Here is a 23,287-nt window from a genome sequence, read left to right as displayed (position 1 = left end):
CTGTGGGAGGGGGGGGGTGAGGGGGGAAGGACCGAGATGCTGAGGTCCTGCGTATGGGTTGACTGTCATGATGAGGCTTTGCTGTGTGTGGTGGACTCCTGTCACTCTTTCTGGAACCCTTTGGCAAGGGCGATCTTTCCCTGGATTCAGGTCGTAGCTCAGTGGAAGAGTGCTTGCCTGCATGGCTGAGGCCCTGGGTTTCATCCCTAGCATTGCAAACAACAACAACAACAAAAAAAAAAACCCACCAGGTATCCGTATGCATTTTGGACTGAGGATGCACCCAGGAGACATTTTCCTTAACTGGACTCCTCATCATCACTAAGCAAATTAAGCCAATAAGGCATCTTAGGGTCTAGAAGACCCTGGACAGCCTGACATTGAAGCAGCTCTGCACACAGGAAGAGCCCAGTGGGAGCTGTGGAAGGATTGCTGCAGGGATGTGGATTCATCCTGAAAATGCAACAGGAAGCAGGCTCCATAAAGGCTCGGCTGTGTTGGCGGCCACAGTTCTGCCCTAGGTCTGAGGGCAAGGAAGGAGGTGTGGGGCGGTCCATCTGTGTGTCCTGGGGGGGAGGGGGAGGAAGAAGAAGGGGTAGGAAGGGTTCCAGAACCTGAGAGCACAATCCTGAGTGATCTCACTGCTCAGGATTCTGGAACTTGGGCTGCCTGATGGTCCCTATATGAAAGATGTAGTAGGGAAAAGGAGCGACAGCTGGCTAAAGGGGCCCCCCCAGAACCCTCCCCAGCACCCCAGGAGAGCAGCCTCTCTCCCCTGGTCCCACGGTGCCATGGAGATGGAGAACACGGCGGCCTCCACCCGGTCCCACCAGCCCCACATGGAGAGGAAGATGAGCGCGATGACCTGTGAGATCTTCAACGAGCTCCGACTTGAGGGCAAGCTCTGCGATGTGGTCATCACAGTCAACGGCTTCGAGTTCAATGCCCACAAGAACATCCTCTGTAGCTGCAGCTCCTACTTTAGGTACACCAGGGGCCCGAGCGAAGCCCGAGGGGAGACAGGGCTCCTCTTGAGGTCTTTTCATCTGCTTTTCAGTCTCCCATTTACCACCTTAAAGTTAGGGACATTGACGCCCTGGGTTCCTTGCAGCCTAGCTGTGCTGCCTTCTAGACAACCACGGGCTAGGGCCAGAGCCTCTCTCTCTCTCTCTCTGTGTCCTGATGTGTTTTAAACTGGTCTTCAGTCAACATTTGGCAGGTCAGGGGTTTTCTCTCTGATTCTCACCCCAACTTTTAGTTGGACACCTGTGGATTTTGGACTTAACCTAGATGATATTACTGCTTCCGGTGCCCCTCCTGGCCCAGTCCCAGGAGAGATCACTGAAAGCAGGGAGGTGAATTTTAAGGACAGAGAGGATGGGGAGGGCATAAGGGGAGAGTACCTAGGAAAGAGTTTCAAAAGAAAAGGAGTTTTGGCTGCAATTCTTAACTCAGAAAGTGCATGGGGTCTTTCTAAGCTGGAAAAGTCAGAGTACTCGGTCCCAATGAAAACAGGAGAAATATGTCCATCTTTTGCTAAAAACTCTTATTCAAGCCCAGCTCGGTTGTACAGGTCTATAATCCCATTTACTCAGAGGCTGAGACAAGTGGATCTCAGGGTCCAGGCCTCGGGGGCTGGGGATTTAGTTCCATAGTAGAAGGCTTGTCCAGCATGCACCAAGTCTTAGGTTCAAGCCCCAGTATTCAAACAGACCACCGACACTAATAACAACAATGAACAATTGAAAGCCAGCCTAGGAAACTTAGTGAGATTCTGTCTCAAAATAACAATGACGGCAAAGAAAGGAAAAAACCACAACGGATGAGAGCTAGGCATTGTGCCGCACCTCCGTAATGTCTGCTCTCAGGAGGCCGAAACACCAAGATGAGTTCAAGTTCAACCTGGCTACAACCTGGGTTGGTTGGTTTGTAGCTGGTTCTAGGCCAGCCTGAGCTACATACAAGACTCTGTCTCAGTTACGACTGTCTCAGTTGCCCGATGAACAAAACCCCAACCCTTAACCCTAAAAAAGAGCTCTGTTTGGTTGAGGGGCCACTTCATGGCCTGCAGGTCTCATTCTGCCAAATCAAAAACCTAAAACTTGGGGGAAAAAAAAAGTTTTAGCAGGGTGGTGGTGGTGGTGGCGGTGGTGGTGGTGCACACCTTTGATCCCAGCACTTCAGAGGCAGAGACAGAGGCAGATCTCTGAGTTCGAGACCAGCCTGGTCTACAGAGTCAGCTCTAGGACAGCCAGGGCTACACAAAGAAACCCTGTCTTGAAAAACCAAACCAAACAAACAAAAACAAGAACAAAAGACTTTACATATATATGCATGCCTCGCATGTCTGTTTGTGGGTATATGCAGATGCTGGAACGGAGTTAGAGGCAGTTGACTTGGGTGCTGGGAACTGAACTCAAGTCTTCTCCAAGAGCCGTGTGAGTTCTTAACCAAGAATCATTTCTGCAGTCCTAGGACTTTGGGTTAGTTGGTTTGTAACTGGTTTGAGCAGTTCTCAAGTATAAGCTTTGTAGGTGACAATGTGGCATTGCAGTGTTAAAAGGTTGGACATGCCTGATTCCACACTCTAGAATAGAAACTACAGAAAGACCATAAGCCAGGCATAGTGGCTCATGCCTGTAATCCCAGCACTGGAGAGACTGAGGCAGGAGGATCAGGAGTTCAAGGCCAGCCTATGCACAGAGTGAGAATCTGTCTCTAAAAACAAAACAAAACAAAACAAACAAAAAAGATAGTAAATATCTTTTTTAAAAAATTGCATTTGTTCCTTTATTTTATTTATGGATATTTGCCTGCATGTCTGTCTGTCTGCGCCACCCACATGAAGTGACTGAAGAGACCATAAGGGAGCACTGGATCCCGTGGGACTGGAGTTGGACTGTGGTCAGCTACCATGTCGGCGCTTCAGCTGGGAGCCCGTGTTCTCTGGAAAAGAGAGCCATCGCTCCAGCCCCAAGATAGTAAAATATCTTAAGCTCTACGGGCCACATGCTCTCTTGCAACTGCACAACCCCGCCCTTATGTCAAGAAGGACCAAACAGGGCCAGGCATGTTGGTGTCCATCTTTAATCCTGGCACTTGGAGGGCAGGGGCAGGCAGGTCTCTGTGAGTTCTAGGCCAGCCTGGTCTACATAGGGAGTTCCAGGGCTCCATGGGTGAGACCATGCCTTTAAAAAAAATGGGGTTGGGAATTTAGCTCAGTGGTAGAGCGCTTGCCTAGCAAGCACAAGGTCCTGGGTTCAATCCTCAGCTCCAGAAAAAGAAAACACAGACAGGACTAATACAAATTATCTGTGGACACTGAAATTTGAATGCAGTTTTACCTTTTTTTTTTTTTTTAGAGACAGGGTCTCTGTGTAGCCCTGGTTGTCCTGGAACTCACTCTGTAGACCAGGCTGGCCTCAAACTCACAGAGCTCTGCCTGCCTCTGCCTCCTGAGTGCGGGGATTAAAGGTGTGTGCCACCACCACCCTGCTTGAATACAATTTTAAAATGCCACAAAGTGTTCCTTTGACACTCTGCCCTCTCCATCGTTCAGACATGTAAAGACAAACCTTGTTTCCTGGGGGCAGTATGAAAGCAAGAGGTGAACTGGTGTTGAGCTGCATTCAGCGGAGGCTGTGGTCGGCAAGCCAGGAGCCTGAGGGAGAGTTTGATGCTGAAGCCCCACTGGTCCTCAAGCCTCTTAAGACATGTACCTAGTCACGCAGAGAACCTAACATGGCTGTGATCATCTGTTGCTTGCTTTCTGACTAGTGATATTCTGGGAATTGGAAAGAAAGTAAAGAAGTGAACATTCCTGTCCTCGGGAGGCTTACTTTTCCCTTTCTTTCTTTCTTTCTTTCTTTCTTTCTTTCTTTCTTTCTTTCTTTCTTTCTTTCTTTCTTTTTTTTTTGAGACAGAGTTTTTATGTAGCCCTGACTGTCCTAGAACTCACTATGTAGTGCAGGATGGCCTTAAATTCAGAAATCTTCCTGTCTCTGCCTCCAGAGTTCTGGGATTAAAGGTGTGCACTACCAAGTAGGTCAATACACATAAAAATAATTTTTTTAATCTTAAAAACATATACATATAGGACTGTCAGGGGCCAGCAAGATGACTCCCTAGTAAAGGAACTTGTTGATAAGCATGATGACCTGGGTTCAATCCCTGGGATCAACAAGGTGGAAAGAGCACCAACTCCCACACCGAACACTAGTGCACAGGAACACACACACACACACACACACACACACACACACACACACACACACAAGCAAATAAATAAACTTAACTGAAAAGAGATTATCGGAGAAGGCTTTGCTGACAAAGCGATACTTGACTTACCAAGGAGACTAGGACCTGGAATGCAGAAGTCTTGGGGAATCCTTCCAGGGAGAAGGAGCAGAGTAAGGAGGCGGAGTTACCTCCAGTGCACAAAGAATAGCTAAGCAGCCCTCAGGACAGAGGGAGGAGAAGGTGGAGATACCCAGAGCTCACCAGCTTCTGCAGTTCTTAGTAAAGACCTGGCATTTCCCTCTTAACAACAAAGTTGGGAAGGGTTTTGTTGTTTTTTTTGTTTGTTTGTTTTTAAGAGTTATTATTTTTTATGGATACAGTGTTCTGCCTGCATGTATGCCTGAAGGCCAGAAGAGGGCACCAGATCTCACTACAGATGATTGTGAGCCACCATGTGGGTGCTGGGAATTGAACTCGGGTCCTCTGGAAGAGCAGCCAGTGCTCCTAACCGCTGAGCCATCTCTCCAGCCCCCAGGGGAAGGTTTTGAAGGCAAAGACGAGTTATATAAGCTCTTTGTAAGCATCACTCTGGGACTGAGCTGGGTTGTCTAGACACATGGGAGATGTGGTAGGCAGTGAGTCAGGGCAGATTTAGGTTTCATTTTTTGTATGAATGTTTTGTCTGCTCTTAGGCCTATGTACCACTTGTGTGCCTGGTGTCTGGAGGCCAGAAGAAGGCTACAGATTCCCTGGACCTGAAGTAAGGATGGTTGTGAGCCACCACGTAGGTGCTGGGACTGAAAACCAGGTTCTCTGCAAGAGCAACAAGTGCTCACTGCTAGGTCATCTCTATCTTCCAGGACCTGGGTCTTGTTTTTTAATTACTTTTTATTTTATGGGTATGAATGTTTGGTCTGTGTGTATGTATGTGCACCATGTGCATGCCTGGTGCCTGAAGAAATCAGAAGAAGGCATTGAATTCCCTGAAACTGGAGTTATATATGGTTGTGAGCCGCCATGTGGTTATTGGGTCCTGTGCAAGAGCAACTACTGAGGCATTTCTCCAGACCATAACCGGGTCTTGATCTTATTTTCACTCTAGACTTCAATTTCTCCATCCAGAAACTGGAAAAGAAAAAAGGGAGGCGGGCTGGGGAAATGACTCGGTGAGTAAAGGGCTTGCTACCCATGCAGGGAGACCTGGGATCGGATCCCCAGGAACCATATAAAAGACAAGCAGAGTGGCACATATTTGTGATTCCAGTGCTGGGAGGAGGGGACAGGCTGATCCTGGGGGCTTGCTGGCTAGCCCGTCTAGTCAAAACAGTGAGCTCCAGTGTGAGTGAGAGACCCATGTCTCAAAACAAAACAAAACAAAATACATACATACATACATACATACATAGCAAAGACAGTCAACACTGATCTATGGTCTTGATATGTGCAAACACAGGCTAGTATACCTACACAAACACACATACACACACACACACACACACACACACACACACACACACACACACACCTTGAAAAAAGAGGGTAGGGGTTGGGGATTTAGCTCAGTGGTAGAGCACTTGCCTAGCAAGTGCAAGGCCCTGGGTTTGGTCCTCAGCTCCAAAAAAAAAAAATAGATAAAATTTAAAAAAAAGAAAAAAGAGGGTAAAGACAGAGTGACCGCAGGAGGTTCCTGGAAAGGCACTTTCCACACCCACCGTATGAAGCCATTCTTCACGCACTCCCTCAGGCCAGTCTAGTTCCAACATACTTACCGGGCAACATTTGGAGTGTGTCCAAGCCCTCAGAAAGCAAAGGGGCCAGGGGTGGGGCTGAGGGTGGTCTCCAGGAGGGGAATGTTTCTGTGCTACTAATTTCTCTTGTCTTTGGTTTTTTTCCCCCCAGAGCTTTGTTTACAAGTGGCTGGAACAACACTGAGAAGAAGGTTTACAACATTCCTGGCATTTCCCCCGACATGATGAAACTAATTATTGAGTATGCGTACACTCGGACCGTGCCAATCACCCCTGACAACGTGGAGAAGCTGCTGGCTGCTGCCGACCAATTTAACATCATGGGGATTGTCAGGGGCTGCTGTGAGTTCCTCAAGTCGGAGCTGTGTCTGGATAACTGCATCGGCATCTGCAAGTTCACGGACTACTACTACTGCCCTGAGCTGAGGCAGAAGGCCTACATGTTCATCCTGCACAACTTCGAGGAGATGGTGAAGGTCTCAGCGGAGTTTCTGGAGCTCTCCGTCACTGAGCTGAAGGATATCATCGAGAAAGATGAACTCAACGTGAAGCAGGAGGACGCTGTGTTTGAGGCCATTTTAAAGTGGATTTCTCACGACCCCCAAAATAGGAAGCAACATATTTCAGTTTTGCTTCCTAAGGTCAAGTTTAGTTATTCTTTGCAAATGCTTAATCGCTCACGTTTGATTCGTTTACTGGGAGGGACTGGCCCCAAGAGCCACAGATCCCAGGGCTTAATGAGAGGCGCATCCGTCCCCTGCTTCTCTCTGAAGCTTGCAATTTTCTCTTCCCTTGATGTTGCAAATTCTTTCTTTGGCCAAAAATTCCCTCTTGGTATGGGGAGAGCAGCAGGGGATTCCACAGAATTCTAAAAGGTCTCTCACCTTCTTCCCTACACCAAGGTACAAGCTATTACAGGAACTTAGTCAAGAGTGGCACACAGCTGTAGTCACTTGATCCTAGCTTTATTTTTATTGATCCTGGTTTATATTTAATTTCTGGCCAATTACACATCTTCTTTTGCTCTACCCAGTGGCCAAGGAATGTGTAGTTATGTCTCCTCAAGACAAATACATCTATGAGTTACACATTTTTTAAAAAGCAAACCAAGGGACTGGCTCAGAGGTTAAGAGCACTTGCTGCTCTTTCAGAAAGCAGCTTAAAGAGATGGGACTTGCAGACACCCTTTGCCTCATCTGAATAAATTTCTGTATTTCCTTCTTAGGTTCGCCTGGCCCTAATGCATGCTGAGTACTTCATGAATAATGTTAAGATGAATGACTACGTCAAAGACAGTGAGGAATGTAAGCCAGTCATCATTAATGCCCTAAAGGCCATGTATGACCTGAACATGAACGGACCCTCCAATTCTGACTTCACCAACCCACTCACCAGGCCCCGCCTGCCCTATGCCATTCTATTTGCTATTGGTGGCTGGAGTGGCGGAAGCCCCACCAATGCCATTGAGGCATACGATGCTCGAGCAGACAGATGGGTGAATGTCACTTGTGAAGAAGAAAGTCCTCGAGCTTACCATGGGGCAGCCTACTTGAAAGGCTATGTTTATATCATCGGGGGGTTTGATAGTGTGGACTACTTCAATAGTGTTAAGCGTTTTGACCCTGTGAAGAAAACTTGGCACCAAGTGGCCCCTATGCACTCTAGACGTTGCTATGTCAGCGTGACAGTCCTCAGCAATTTCATCTATGCCATGGGAGGGTTTGATGGTTATGTGCGTCTCAACACTGCTGAACGATACGAGCCAGAGACCAATCAATGGACACTCATCGCCCCCATGCATGAGCAGCGGAGTGATGCAAGCGCCACAACACTCTACGGGAAGGTAAAGAACCAGGGCGGAAGGGGAAGACCGGGACTGCTCTTCCTTCCGGGGTGAGGCTGGAAGACAAAACGGCAATACTCACTTGGCAGTACAGTTGTCTTTCAGTATCCCCTGAAGATTGGATGACAGTCCCCCGTACACAGCCGCATCCAGACGCTCAAGTCTCATAGAACATGGCATGGTGCTTGTGTATAGCCTATGCACAGTTGGGTGTGGGGGCACACACCCATAAACCCAGCACGTGGGAGGTTGAGGCAGGAAGGTTGCTATGAGTTTAAGGCCGGACTGGGCTACACAAGAGTTCGAGGCAAGCTACACAGGAAGACTGTCTCAAAGAAAGCTGTTGTATAATTTCCTTCCACATACTTCAACCATCTCCAGACTGCTTGTAGTATTTGACATTATGTAAATGCTATGTAAATTATTATACTGCATTTGTTTTTTTTTAGAGAACTACGAGAAAAATCTGTACATTTTTCATTACATTTGTTTTTTAAATTAAATTTTTGGGGGGTGTGATATGAGCATATGTGGGGGTCAGAGGACAAATTGCTGGAGTAAATTCTCTCCTTCTACCAGGTGGGGCCCGGGGATCAAACTCAGGTCTTCAGGTTTGGTGGCAGGTGCCATTACACACTGTGCCATCTCATTAGCCAATTGTATTTTCATTAGCTATAAAACTTCACTATGTAAAATGTTCCGCCTGCATGTGTGATTATGTACCATGTGCATGTTTGGTAATCAGGGAGGTCAGGAGAGGGAGTCCCCCGGAGTTAGAGTTATGGATAGTTATGAGCCACCACATGGGTGCTGGAAATCAAACTCTGGGTCCTTGGCAAGGGTAGCAAGTGTAGCTTGGTCATGGCGGTGCACACCTTTAATCCCAGCACTGAAGAGATAGAGGCAGGTGGACCTCTGAGTTTAAGGCCAGCTTCATCCATATTGTGAGTTCCAACAGGAAAAAAAAAAAAAAAAAAAGATAAACTGCTGATCTATCTATCTCTCTAGCCTCCATTTATTTAGAAATGGTCCTATGTACTCCTGAATGGTCTGGAATTCCCAAAGATCCTCCTTAGTGCTGGGATTAAAGGTGTGCACCACTTTGGCAATTTTTTTTTTTTTTTTGGAGACAGTCTCACTCTGTAGCCAAGGCTAGCCTCGAAGCTTCAGTGATTCCCTTACCTGTAACTACAGGTGTGAGCCATTATGCCCATTCTGGACATAACTTCCCTAATAGTTTCTTTCTTTCTTTCTTTTTTTTTTTTTTCTTTTCAAGACAGGGTTTCTCTGTGTAGCCCAGACTGGCCTTGAACTCACAGAGATCCACCTGCCTCTACCTCTGGAGTGCTGGGATTAAAAGCGCATGCACACACGCACGCACGCACGCACGCATGCACGCGTGCACACACACACACACACACACACACACACACACACACACACACCGGCAATATTTTCTTAAGTTTCTTTTTTTTGGGGGGAGGGGAAGATAGGGCGCTGAAGAGATGGCTCAGTGGTTAAGAGCACTTGTTGCTCTTGCAGAGGACCCAGGTTCAGTTCCCAGCACCCACATGAAGCAGGCAGCCTACAACTTCTTTTAATTCCAGCTCCAGGGGGATACATCTTCCTCTGGTTTCTGAGGGCTCATACACATACACATACATACATACACAGAGACACACACACACACACAGATACACACACACACACACACACACACACACACGCCGCGCGCGCGCGCGCATACACACATGCAAGCATACATGAATTTTTTTTAAAGTTTTAAAAATTGTGTGTGTGTGTGTGTGTGTGTGTGTTCATGTGAGGATATGGGCACTGGAGGCATCAAATCCCCTGGGGCTGGAGTTACAAGTGGTTGTGAACTGTTTGATATGGGGGCTAGAAATTAAATTTAGGTCATCTGCAAGGGCATTATGTACTCTTAACCACTGGGTCATCTCTCCAGCTTCAGCTTCTACTTTTCTTTCTTTCTTTCTTCTTAGACACATTTTCTCTGTGTAGCCCTGGCTGTCCTGGAACTTACTCTGTAGACCAGGCTGGCCTTGGAACTCAAAGATCCGTCTGCCTGCCTCTGCCTCCCGAGTGCTGGGATTAAAGGTGTTCACCACCACCGCCAGCCTTCTCTTTCTTTTTCAACTGCATTTTTACTTAGTGTGTGTGTAAACTCATTCTGTGGTATATGTACATGGAAGGCCAGAGGACAACTTGCAGAATTCAGTGTTTTCCTCCCACTATGTATAGCAAGCTCCTTTACCCACTGAACCATTTTCTCAGCCCTCCCCAATATTTTAAAATTATTTAATGATTTGTGTGCGTGGGCACACACGTGACACAGTGCACATATGGAGGTCAGAGGACAACTTTCCTTCCCACCACGTGGGACCTGGGGATTGCATTTAGGTCAGCTTCAGTGACAAGGGCTGTTACCTGCTGAGTCATCTCACTTAGCCTCCTCCCCAGTATTTGCAATCCTATTTTTTTTTTTTTTTTTTTTGAGACAGGGTTTCTCTGTGTACCTTTTGGAACTTATCCTGGAACTCGCTCTGTAGACCAGGCTGGCCTGGAACTCACAGAGATCCACCTGCCTCTGCCTCCCGAGTGCTGGGATTAAAGGCGTGCGCCGCCCAGCGCCATCCTAATTTTAATGCATGGATGTGTGCAACCTGAGGTGCACAGGGCTGACTCTGCACTTTTCCTCAAGTTATTAAGTGGCCATTAAGTGGCAGTGAGAACACCAGGTCTCAAACAAACAACCCACCAAAGAAGCTGGGGACCTGGAAAGATGGTTCAGCGGCTAAGAGCACTCGCTGTCCTTGCAGGGGACTTGGGTTCAGTTGTAATTCCAGTTCTAGGGGATCTAATGCCTTCTTCTGACCTCTGCAAGCACCTACATACACATGATGCACATATAGATAAGGGGCACACACACATACACACAAATAGAAATAAGTAAGTTAAAAAGATGGACGGTGCCATCCAGATGGCTCAGCATGTACAGGAGCTTGCCACCAAGCCTGACCTGAGTTCAATTCAGAACCAACATTGGGAGAGAACCAATTCTAAGAAGTTGTCTTTTGACCTCTAAATGTGCATCATGGCAAATGCACAGAGACACTCATGCATGCCTGTGCACCTGTCATGTATTCACATACACACACACAAACACACACACACAAATATATATGCTTTAAAAAATGGATGGTTCCTGAGGACCTAATGTTGTCCTCTGACCTCCACATGCATACATACATGCTGGCACCCATACACACATTCATGTACACACAGAATTCATGCATATAGAGAGAGAATAATGTATAGACTGGCATTAAAAATGTCCCTGGGGGTTGCGGAGAGATGGCTCAGTGGTTAAGAGCAATGGCTGCTCTTCCAGAGGACTCCAGTTAGATTCCAGCACTGACCTGGCAGCTGACAGTCTGTAACTCCAGTTCCAATGGAATCTAACACCTTCTTTTGGCCTCTAAGGACATGACACGCACATGGTATATAGACAGACATATGGGTAAAACATCACATGCAAAAAATAAATCTATCAAAAACCGCCCCCTGGGCCTTTGAGATGGCCCAGTGGGTAAAGGCATTTGCTATCAAATCTGATAACCCGACTTCCGTCTTTGGTATCAAGGAGAAATAATAGGAGAGAGCTGGCTCCAGCAAATTGTCCTCTGACCTCCACATGTATGACATGGCACAGGAGCATGCATGCATACAAATAATGTAATTGGGGTGGGGGAAGAGGACAGGGAAAGACTGGGTATGGTGGTACAGGCTTTTAATCTCAGGAGGCTGAGGCACAGAGGCCTGCCTGGTCTACATGGTGAGTTCCAGGACAACCAGGGCTATATAGTGCGAGTGAGACCTTGTCTCAAACAAAAACAAAACAAACAAACAAACAAAAGTCAAAATTAAAAAGCACATGGAGGAGCTGGAGAGATGGCTCAGTGGTTAAGAACACTGGCTGTTCTTCCAGAACTGGGTTCAATTACAAGCACCCACAAGGCAGCTCACAACCATCTGTTAATTCCAATCCCAGGAGATCCCACACCCTCTTCTGGCCTTCACTGACGCTGCATATGGGTGGTGCACAAACTTGCAAGAGAAACACCCATACACATAAAATAATACACAAGTTGTCCCTGATCACATCTACCAGCTGGCCTGAAACTTGGAGACCATCCCGCACAGGCTAAGCTCTGGGCTGGGACAGCTGCTACATCCTCTCCACATCCTTAGAAGATAGCTCTCCAAACACTAAAAGAGCATCCCCTGCCACGCGTGTATCTTCTGTCTACTCCTCAGTATGATGTAACACTCCCGAACTCTCTCCACACAGGTCTACATATGTGGTGGGTTTAATGGAAACGAGTGCCTGTTTACAGCAGAAGTGTACAACACGGAGAGCAATCAGTGGACAGTCATAGCACCCATGAGGAGCAGGAGGAGTGGAATAGGTGTAATTGCTTATGGGGAACATGTATACGCAGTGAGTTTCTATTGTACGATGATAAAATGACCCCCTTAGATTTTCTAATAGCCAAGACATTTAGTCTACCATTGGCAAGCATTTGAAAAGAGGCATAGCATCTCTGGTTCTCCCCACAAGGGCTTCCTCAGTGGACAAAAGACTGAGTAGCAGTCAACCTTGTTTCTTTTGCTCTTCACAGGTAGGTGGCTTTGATGGAGCTAATCGACTGAGGAGCGCAGAAGCCTACAGTCCAGTGGCTAACACTTGGCGCACGATCCCCACTATGTTTAATCCTCGTAGCAATTTTGGTATCGAGGTAGTGGACGACCTCTTGTTTGTGGTGGGTGGCTTTAATGGCTTTACCACCACCTTTAATGTTGAGTGCTATGATGAAAAGACCGATGAGTGGTATGACGCTCATGACATGAGCATCTACCGCAGTGCTCTGAGCTGCTGCGTGGTACCAGGGCTAGCCAATGTTGGGGAGTATGCAGCTAGACGGGACAACTTCACAGGATTAGCACTGCGAGATGAAGTAAAGTATTCCGCTTCGACAAGTACCCTACCTGTATGAGCCTCTTCATTTAGCTAATAAAAAGTCTAAGCAATAAGAATTAATTCTTTTTTTAAATAAATGCAGTGTTTAAACTTGTAAGAGTACTGGAAAATGTTCAACTTAAGGGAAGCATGGGTTGGATAAATGAGGGAGTAAGGAAGAAGGTGATTATTTTCAACAGTGCATAATTAAGGAAAGAAACACACAGTACAAAACCAGCTCTAGAGAAATACGTTTATTGAAAACTTACATTTAGACAATTAGTAACTTGAACACGAGCAAGATAGTTTCAGGAACATAAACATAATATCTCAGAGTGTTCTAAATACTACATCTCCTCTAACATGAAGGGAGATAATATTGTATCTTGCACAGGGGCCTGGGTGCCACTAACCCCCCCCCAAAAAAGGCTTATAAACCAAATACTTATTTCACAAATAACACAACTAACCTCAGCCCATGGATGTTAAAATCTTCAAACACCTAGCAAGTACTGTGTTTCACAGGTGCAGGGAGCAGGAGGGGTAACTGATTAACAAGTGCTTCAAGGTACCACACTCCTTAGCAAGGGTCACAGAGCAAGCCAAAAGCTCTGTGAGGGTTACAGTGAGCAGTAATTTGGCTAAGTAAAGTCCTTGCAGCAAATGACTATTTTTGTAAAGTTACTGCCATTGTATTACAACTCTCAGTAATTGTTTGGTTTTCCATGACCAGAACATATGCTGTAAGTATAACAAAATGGACTTTCCTCAAGAAAATAACAAATGGAGTGATGAGCTGTGCTAAAATGTTTGATGGCTAAGAACAGACTGAATTGTTGCTCAAATATTCTAGGCTTGAAGCACCGTATTTCTCTAGTGTAGGAAGAATATTTGTTTCACAACACCATATATGTTCAAAGACATGAAATGTGACTAACATGCTCTTTGCACGTAAGCTTAGTTCGGAAGGTACCAGAAAGAGGTCCTATATACTCTTTATTAGACCGAGTAGCTAAAATATGTAACACAGCTGCAGTCTACTTATAGTGTTGACACTGGAATCAGGAAGCAGAAAAGGAATATTTCAAACACACCACATGCTAAAGTCAGAGGGGGAAAAGTGTGCACAAGAACTTGCCTAGCAGCTATGACAGGACTGGAACACAAAAGTGCTCTCTGGCTTTTCAGACTGAGGGTCTGTATTTTAAAAGCTCAGCAGTTTAAAGAATTTTTGGTCTCAGATATACTACACACAACCTGGTAACCAAAACATAACTGATGTCAGTTAATCTTAAGTGTTCTTACCAAAAATGTTAATTTGAACTGGCACAGAGGAGCAAAGCTCTCGGGATACACAGACTAATCATGCAAGTGATGCTCGCTTAAACCCTAAGCTCACGACTGACATTCTCAGTCTAAAGGTAGGTAGGAAGGCCCATTAGGATGTGGAAGTAGCCTTACTCAGAGTAATGGACAGTTGTTACTTTTCAGTATAATTGAGTCCTCTCTTCCCAACAAAGAAAAATAAAAGCACTAAAATAAAGGTTCACTTGAATACATTTAAGCTTTTTAAAAGCTATATTTTTTAACTGTATTCATAAAAGAAATTTCATTTACAAAGAGCCACATTAGACCTGCACAATTATCATTATAAATACTGTTATGTCCAGTTTAAAATTTCAGAATGTCAGTCTTGAACAGATTTAAGCAAATCTGGTTTCTTTCCTTTCTAACAAGTTAGTCAGAGTATTTAGGAGACACAAGTTATGGTGGTGAAGCCACACACGTGAATTCACATATGAAAATTAGAAACTTGGTAGTCAGGAAAACCTGCACACCATCATGCAAGGAAGGACTTACCCCTTCATTCAGCCAGGGCCTAGGCTGCCTGCTGAGTCAAAAAGACAGTGGTTTCAACCAAGTTTTTAAAACCAGATTATACCTAAATCTTAGGAGTTATATTGTCTGCCAAAAGACGGGGGTGGGTGGGTGGGTGGGTGGGTGGGGGGAGACAAAAAGATGGCCCTATTAACAACTTTGTGGCGACAGTCCCAAAATACAATTCTGGGACCAAAAAGCCAAAATCAAAATACATGACATTCTCCTGGAGAAAGCTGGCTTCCTGAAGAAATACTAAATGACTTGCTTGAACAGTCAGAAACAAAGGCAAGCTTCCTTCAATAAGCGTCAAGGCTATTAGCTGCACAGACTTCTTACAACTAAGAAGTGCTTCTCAGAATCCAAAGGCTTTTGTTATTAAGGTAACTAGAGAGGGCTGGGAAGCAACCCAGTTGGTAGAGTGTTTCCCTAGCATGTGCAAGGCCCTGCGTTCAGCTCCCAGCACTTTAAAACCAACCAATCGAAAGAAACTCAAAGGATGGAAATTGAGAAAAAGTGAAGGGAAAGGGGGAGGATAATAATAGATTCTTTATGTGGAAAGGACTTGTGGTTCCCAGACTCACTCTAGTCTACGTTAAATGGTTTTAAAGCAGATTTCCAACATCGTTATTAACCCATGTCCTGGGCAAGAACACTAATTTAGAAACTTCAAGAAAATTATCAGTACAGAATCCAAGAGCATTAAGTGTTATAGCAAATAGCCTAAATTTCTGGTTGTGCTTCTGATATTTTATCACACAATAAAAATAAAAAGTTAACTCTGATGCAACGGGGGAAGCAGAGATCACTGTTCTTGGACTTTTCTGGAATGATACTCCAGAATGTGTGAGAAAGCAAAGACATTCTTAAAGAAATGGAAGAAAATATCGGATTTACAGTACAAGCCATCAGGAGTCTTATTTTATACTATTTACGTACTGTTGCTATTAGTGACTCTTTTGTTGTTGGCTGGTTTGAGGTAGGGTCTCACTATGTGCCCTAACTAGACTGGTCTCCTGCCTTTGCATCTCAAGTGCTCAGATTACAGGTGAGCACTGCCATACCCAACTTCAACAAGAGCCTTTTTGAAATTTTTCTTTTTTTTTGGAGCTGAGGATCGAACCCAGGGCCTTGCACTTGCTAGGCAAGCACTCTACCACTGAGCTAAACCCCCAACCCCGAAATTTTTCTTTTTAATTAGGTGTTTGTCTCTGCATGAATGCAGGGCACGGGGCCAGAGGCATCAGATCCCCTGGAGGTGGAGCTATAGAGGCTTGTGAGGTGCCTGAAGTGGGTGCTGGGAACCAAACTCACTGGAAGAACAGCAAGTGTTCTTAACTGCTGACCCATCTCTCCAGCCCCCTGAACAGGAGTTTATGTTAACTGAGTGTTGAAAGATTTAGCCTGAATTAACTTTCATAAAGCTCAGGAGTATGTAGAAAGTCAGAAAAATGGGTATTCCTTGATGTAACTTCCTTGAGGTCAAAGTCCATAAGAGGATGGGACTTTTCAGTGATGCCAATTTTTGAGAATTATCCGCACTCCCAATTGCTCTATATATTGCTTGTGTGTATGACTATCCAGAAGTAGTGACTGCACAGGTCTGATGAAGTCCTTACAACGTCAAGAAGGGGAAATGGGGCTGGAGAGATGGCTCAGCGGTTAAGAGCACTGGCTGCTCTTCCAGAGGTCCTGAGTTCAATTCCCAGCAACCACATGGTGGCTCACAACCATCTGTAATGAGATCTGGTGCCCTCTTCTGGTATGCAGGGATACATGCAAGCAGAGCACTGTATACATAATAAATAAATAAGTCTTTTTAAAAAAAAAAGGGGGAAATGCCTCTATTCTGCCAGAGAGCAGTGCTGATCCAAATATTTACGCTCAAGGCAACTGTGTTCTCTAAGCTTGTAAAACCCTTGAACATGAAGTGAATACTGAAGCATGACAAAAAGTAGCTTTACACTGGCTGTCAGTGAAAATGACAGCTGAACTTTTACTAAAGAATGCTTATGGCCGGGCGGTGGTGGCACACGCCTTTAATCCCAGCACTCGGGAGGCAGAGGCAGGCGGATCTCTGTGAGTTCGAGGCCAGCCTGGTCTACAAAGTGAGATCCAGGAAAGGCACAAAGCTACACAGAGAAACCCTGTCTCGAAAAACCAAAAAAAAAAAAGAATGCTTATGTATCAGCAATTGATAAACAGAACAGCCTCATAATGCAGTTATGAATCAACAAATTAATCAAGATGTCTTTGGACTAACTGCAATAAATGCTGGTGACTTGTCAATGTCAAATCAATGTGAATAGGAAGAATAGTCATACAGGCTTAAAGCCAATCCAGCATTAACAACAGTGTTTAGAAAAGAAGTGATGGGAGTGAAAATATCTGCCTTTAGGTTGGAAGGAATGACAAATGTAATAAATTACAAGTGCAGAGGACCTGTAACTCAGCGGCACTGATGCTGCTGACCATGCTAAAGATAGAGTACAACTCTACAAGGACGGGGAACCAACAACCAGCAGTTTACTAAAAGTTCTGCCTTGAATATACAAGAAGAAAAGAGGGAAAAACAACAACAACAACAACCCAGCTCTTCCAGAGACTCTCTGAGTACAGAGGTTTGGGAAGTCCAAGTGAAGGGGGCTCATGGTTTAAATGGAACAGACCAGGGGAAAGAAGGCTACAAAGGAAACCAATGTACAGACAAGTACTGAGTTAGAAAAGAGAGAAATGCCATGAAAGAGCCCAGTGACCTCATCATCTGACCTAGTGCCTGAGGACTGTGCTAACGTCCCGGAAAGGTCCTGCATACAGCCAATTTATATCAAAGACACACTAGACACCATGAACTACTGACAAAGGAAACTGAACAAGTGGAAAATGAAATTAGTGTGCTAAAGAGCCATCAAGCTCAGCATGGTGGGACATGCCTTTAATTCCAGGCAGAGGCAGGTAGATCTCCATAAGTTCCAGGCCAGCCTGGTCTACATAGAGCACTCCAGGTCAGCCAAACTACATAGAAAGACTGTCTTAAAAAAACAAACAAACAAACAAAAAAGGTAAAATAAAATCAGCAAGATTACAGGTTAGATTATATGAAGAGAAAGGGAAAATTTCTGCAATTTGAGATTTGCATTAAAACAAAAACACAAAAGAGAAATAATGATGTTTCTTTGATGATAGGATTCACAAAGAGAACTTGTACAATGCTCCACCAAAATCAGGATTACTCACAAAAGCTTAAGGCTGAGCACTCCAAGACTAAAGTCCTGTACAAGGGAGTACAGAAACTAAGAACAAATCAGATCCAAATTCCTAAAGAAGAATGGGAAACCAGACATTCCAAGTATCTACAGATGAATGAAAAAATTCAATGTACTGAGCAGGGACTTATTATTACAATTAGTGCAAAAGCAATATGATACCTACACAAGGCTCAAAAGACATTGTAAAGAGAAAAGCTAATCCTCCAATACCATACACAAAAATATGGGCTAAAATCAGCAAACGAAGAATATGCAGACACTAGGAGAGAATGGGACTCAGTGATATACCTAATGCAATTATAGATTATAGATCTTGAATATGAGATTATAGATTAAGAATTATAGATCTTGAATATGAGAGCTCTAAAATAACAGCTCAAGAAAATGCTAATAAATACAAACAATTAGAGGAATGTGAGTGTACAGTATCATTGTCACAGAAACTCAACAAAAACAGAAAATCTGTAACAAAGGGTAGAAGCAGCTGCTGTTGAAACAATTCTTGGTCCTTGGAAGCTTATCCCTCAGGATCTATATATGGTCAAAACCTAGTCTACCTAGTGAGTTCTAGGCCAGCCAAGACTACATAATGAGACCTTGTCTCAAAAAATTAAAAAGACTACTTTAGGGAGAGTAATAAAAATATGTACAGATTAAAAACCTTTTCTGAAAGATGATAGTCATCGAACTGGTTATATAACACTTTGATAATTTCCTATTAAATGTGTTATGCAAAAACCTTAAAATTTTAAAAGCCAAAACTATGCACTCAGATTTGGTATTTTAGGCTCTAAGTTCCAATAAAAGTCTAGGGCAATCCAGGAAAATATGACAATCAGGGGCTTCTCTTAGCAGTACTTTCTAAACTGTTACTTCCTTGCCAATTTGAAAGCTTTTCTGGTGGAAAGAACTGATGAAGAGCCTATATAATATTCAATGGAATAAAAAATGAATTGAAGGCATTGAGTGTTGATTGTCATGGGCATGATGCATCCTCATCAACACAGTCACAACTCTTCAAAGTGTTTCAAAATGTTTGTTCACTTGCTTTCTCAGTTACACTGAACACTTTTTTTCTTAGAGAAACAAACTTCACCTGTGTAACTTCCTCTCTAGTCAATCAGCTAAATATTAATACCTTCCCAATTCTCATCTCAGAATGATGGCTTCAAGTCTATAAACAGCTGTGGAAGAAGTTTGTGCCAATCACAAACTTCTCATCAGTCACCCTTTCCAAAGAACAAAAACACCATTTGTAGATAAAACACATACAACAAAATATCAGTGCCAACATTCTGAGATCAATCTTGCTGAAACATTGTGCTTTTCCCTTCAGATCCAGTCTCACTATTGCACATGCCTCCTGCAGATGAGAGCTTAATGCATAAACTGTTATCACTGAAAACAAACAATCCACACAAAATGTAAAGGAATATCAAAGTAAATGTGCAAATTACACTGGTGCTTAAAGCCCCAATGGAAGTCCCTAAAACAAAGGAGTTATAGTTGTTGGCAGAAAAAAGGCCAAGTAACTAGACCTGCTTTCTCCCACTTCTCTTTAATAAGATCTTATTTGCTAGCACACAAACTAAAAGACAAGACTGCAAGCTAACAAAAATTAGCACACTAAACTGAGTTTCCTGTTTGTTTTTTAATTAACTTCCTTTATATAGGGTAATAAGTCCAAGTAGAAAATAAGTTATTGACATACTTTTCCAAGTAACAGTCCAAGCATTTCCAGCCTCGTGGAACAGGGAGAACAGTTCCCAGCTGTATGTGTTGGCGAGCTTAGCATTCAATCTGGGAACTTGGCACTCTCCGCATGTTCAGGGCATGCCGGTGTATCTCCTGCATCTGTCTGATGCGGTCCTTCTGCCACATTAAGTTTTGAGGCATAGGGTATCTCTGTGTGCCATGTAAGTACCGGTAGGGGATCCTGACGTGACAAGCGGTGGCCCTACAACGGGGCTGAGGCATGGGAGGAAGGAGCATCCACCTCTTTCTCTCAGCACAGTATCGGTAGGCCTCCTTCCGATACTGTTTGTCAATATCATCGCTGTTTTTCCAGCCTCCAATAATGAAGACATCATCTTTGTAATAGCAAATGGCTGCTCCTTCAATGCTTAGGACTTCTGGAGGCAAGCTTTCAAGGATCTCATCAGATACCTGACCGGCAATTTTTCTTACTGCCTCTTCGTTTTCTAAAGAATAACTCTTGGGACAGCATGATGCTGTCTGATAAAAGTTTGAATTGACCACAGACATCTGGAAAAAACAGTAATTGTCAATAAGTGGTAAGGATTCCACATCTTTCCACTGTCGAGTTTCTGTATCATAGCAAGTAATTACAGCCTTCAATCCATCCTCAGTGTCCCGGTCCACAGGAGTGCGGGCAGCAATGTACACAAACCGGTCTTCAATGGCTAGTGCTTTGACATCTCGAAGAATCTTTGGTGCTGATTCTAAGTTGTGCCATTTATCAAGCTCAGGATTGTAAACAGTCACATCTTTAAAGCCAGGGCTAAAATTGCCATGTCCTCCAATGCTATACAGCTTCCCTTTGACTTCTGTTAGCCCAAAAGAATGCTTTCTTGTCATCAGACTACAAACGTGTTCCCATGTATTCAAATTTGGGTTGTACCTTTCCACAGTTTTAGCAAACCCTGGTTCCATCGAGCCAGCAACATACACATAAGATTCTGTTACTGCAACGGCATGTCCATCAAGGTGATTATGAATGTGGGGCAGATTTACCCATCTGTCCTCATCAACAAAATATCCCACACATTCACTTAAATAGTCTCCTCCTTCTGACACACCTCCAATAACCATGATTACGTCCATGTTTTGTCCATAGCGAGGTAAAAGTGAGACATGGGAAGCGGGATGTTGGAGTGTGCCAGACTGTATATTCTCTGCTCTGAGCGCATGCCTCTCCACTGCATCAGCCACCAGCTTGACGCAAACTTCATTATTGGCCACCAGCCGCTCTGGTTTGACATGCCTTGTAAGGTAGGTGGGTTTCATCTGGGACAACCTGAGCAATTTAAAAAGTTCTTCAAAGTATCTCTCTCTCTCTTCAGCATTTCTCTGAACCCACTTCAAAACCGTTTCAAAAAGAACCTCTTCAGAATCCACGGTAATTTCCAAGTCCGAAAGCCAGTCTCGAATGAGATGGAAAGGTAAAGTATAAAATTCTTCATCCTGAATGACTTTATAGAAATTTCTCCGGATCATATCCGCAGCTTTCAGAGCAAGCTGGCTTAGTGTGTACATGTGGGCTAAGCTATGAATGGCCACACAATTTGAGAGATGAAGTTTTTTCTTCAGAAATTCTCCACAAAATTCTTTTAAACGAATTAATAAGAACCTAGAATCAAGAAAAAGAGAAAAGATTAATTTTGGAATGTACTTATTTTATATGGTTGCATTGTAGGTGTGCCCAAATTATACAAATTGAAATGGTAGGATTAATCTCATAAGCACAGTATCTGAAACAGCTCCCCCACTGCCCCAATAAGCAAGTATTATGCTGAGAAGTCTATTTTTCAGGAGGAAGGGTTTGAGGTAGGTCTCATTATGCAGATGGCTCAGTGGGTAAAGGCACTTGCCAGAGCAAGCCTAGAGACCCAAGTTCAATCCCTAGAATCCACATAAAGATGAAAGGAGAAAAGGTCACAAAGTTGTCCTCTCACTTCCAGGTGTGCACCACACATCATAGACACACAATACATTAAAAAAAAAATACATTTACATGCCTGTAATCCTAAGACTCAGGAGACCAAGACAGGAGAATCACAAGGTCAAGGCCTGCCTGGAAAACTTGGTGAGACCCTGTTTCAAAATCTATGAAAATGAAAACAAGAGGCTGGAGAGATGGCTTAGTGGTTATTTTATTATTTATGTATTTATTTGTTGTTTGTCTGTCCTTGGAACTCGCTTTGTAGACCAGGCTGGCCTCAAACTCACAGAGATCTTCCTGCCTCTGCCTCCTGAGTGCTGGGATTAAAGGTGTGTGCCACCACTGCTGAGCCTTTATTTTATTTTTTAAGATAAGGTCTCACCATATAACTCTGGCTGGTCTGCAACACAGAGATCTTCCTTCCTCTGTCTCCTGAGTGCTGGGATTAAAAACATATGCCACTATGCCTAGATTCTATTGTCTATGTATGGGTATTTTGCCTGTATGTATGTCTATGTATGACATACATGGCTGTTACCCCTGGAAGTCAGAGATGGCACCTACAGACTTGAGTTTGGTTCCCAGCACCCATACTGAGTAGGTCACAACTGTCTAACTCCAGCTGCAAGGGGTCCAATGCCCTCTTCTGGCCTTCTTGGGCACTGCACTCACATGCACATACTGTCACACAGATATACACACATACAATAAGGACAAATGCCAGTCCAAATGCATTTCTGATATTTTTTCTAACCCCTTTGCAGTCACTGGACCTCTTGTCTATTTATTTTGGCTTTACTTTTTTTTTTTTTTTTTTTGAGATTGGGTCTCAAGTAGCCCAGGCTGGTCTCCAACACACTATGTAGCTAAGGATGATCCTTCTGCTTCCACCACCTATGTGCCAGGATCACAGACATGCACTACCACTCCCAGCTTTGGGTTCTTTTTAATTGAGAAAGGTCTTGGTGAAGGGCTTTATCCAGGATGACCACAGAGCCTAAACTAGAGGCAGGCAGGAACTATAACTTCCTGGAGGCTCAGCTTGGCCAGATATCAGAAGAACAGCAACCTAGGCTGAGTCAGAGGTTTTCATCTCTTTGGGCAACCACAGAGAGTAGACTAAGGGCTTTGCCCAAAGTGGTTATCATTAAAGCAAAGAAGACAAGACAAACTCAAATATCTGAAGCCTGGAAATAAAACAAACACATAACAAAAAATCATGTGTAGGACAGTCTAGCTAAAAAAACAAAACAAAACAAAACAAAAACAGAAAAGTGGCTTATAGAACATTGCCCACACACCTAAATTAATTTAAGTTAAAGCAAAACACAACAGTGTTGGCCCAAATCATAAATCTACTAGCACTGAGCTCAAGAGTGGTCAATCTGAGACTATGGTTATAGAAGAGAAAGACTCTTTAACTGAGAAGAACCTTAAACAATCTAAGAATGATGTCATCATAACAGGCCCATTTCCATTCAATAATGGTTTATTACGGTTACTGTGTTTAATAACTATTTAATTACAAATACAGATGAATTAAAACAAGCTCTCTTAACCCTCTTGAAGAAACATTCCCACCTTAGA

At 44.0% G+C, this 23,287-nt stretch overlaps 2 protein-coding genes across 2 annotated transcripts in view; one reads left to right on the top strand and one right to left on the bottom strand.

Moving 5' to 3' along the window:
• The first annotated feature begins 14 nt into the window (after window positions 1–14).
• On the top strand, window positions 15–16,926 carry Klhl10 (kelch like family member 10). The gene is made up of 5 exons (XM_052756819.1): window positions 15–985; window positions 6,139–6,628; window positions 7,213–7,830; window positions 12,203–12,352; window positions 12,534–16,926. The coding sequence occupies exons 1-5, from the start codon at window positions 684–686 to the stop codon at window positions 12,906–12,908; spliced, it is 1,935 nt and encodes a 644-aa protein (XP_052612779.1). The 5' UTR covers window positions 15–683; the 3' UTR covers window positions 12,909–16,926.
• The window catches only part of Klhl11 (kelch like family member 11), a 17,117-nt gene continuing 6,940 nt past the window's right edge, over window positions 13,111–23,287 (bottom strand). Inside the window, exon 2 of the mRNA XM_052756818.1 lies at window positions 13,111–21,388. Within this exon, the coding sequence (XP_052612778.1) occupies window positions 19,807–21,388 (1,582 nt within the window). The 3' untranslated portion in view covers window positions 13,111–19,806. The remainder of the gene's footprint in view (window positions 21,389–23,287) is intronic.

The sequence above is a fragment of the Peromyscus californicus genome, unplaced genomic scaffold (genome assembly GCF_007827085.1).
Source record: "Peromyscus californicus insignis strain IS unplaced genomic scaffold, ASM782708v3 Scaffold_3__1_contigs__length_106647218, whole genome shotgun sequence".
NCBI classification, from domain to species: Eukaryota; Metazoa; Chordata; class Mammalia; order Rodentia; family Cricetidae; genus Peromyscus; species Peromyscus californicus.
The sequence above is the reverse complement of the archived record's forward strand: the minus strand, read 5'-3'. Positions and strand labels throughout refer to the sequence as shown.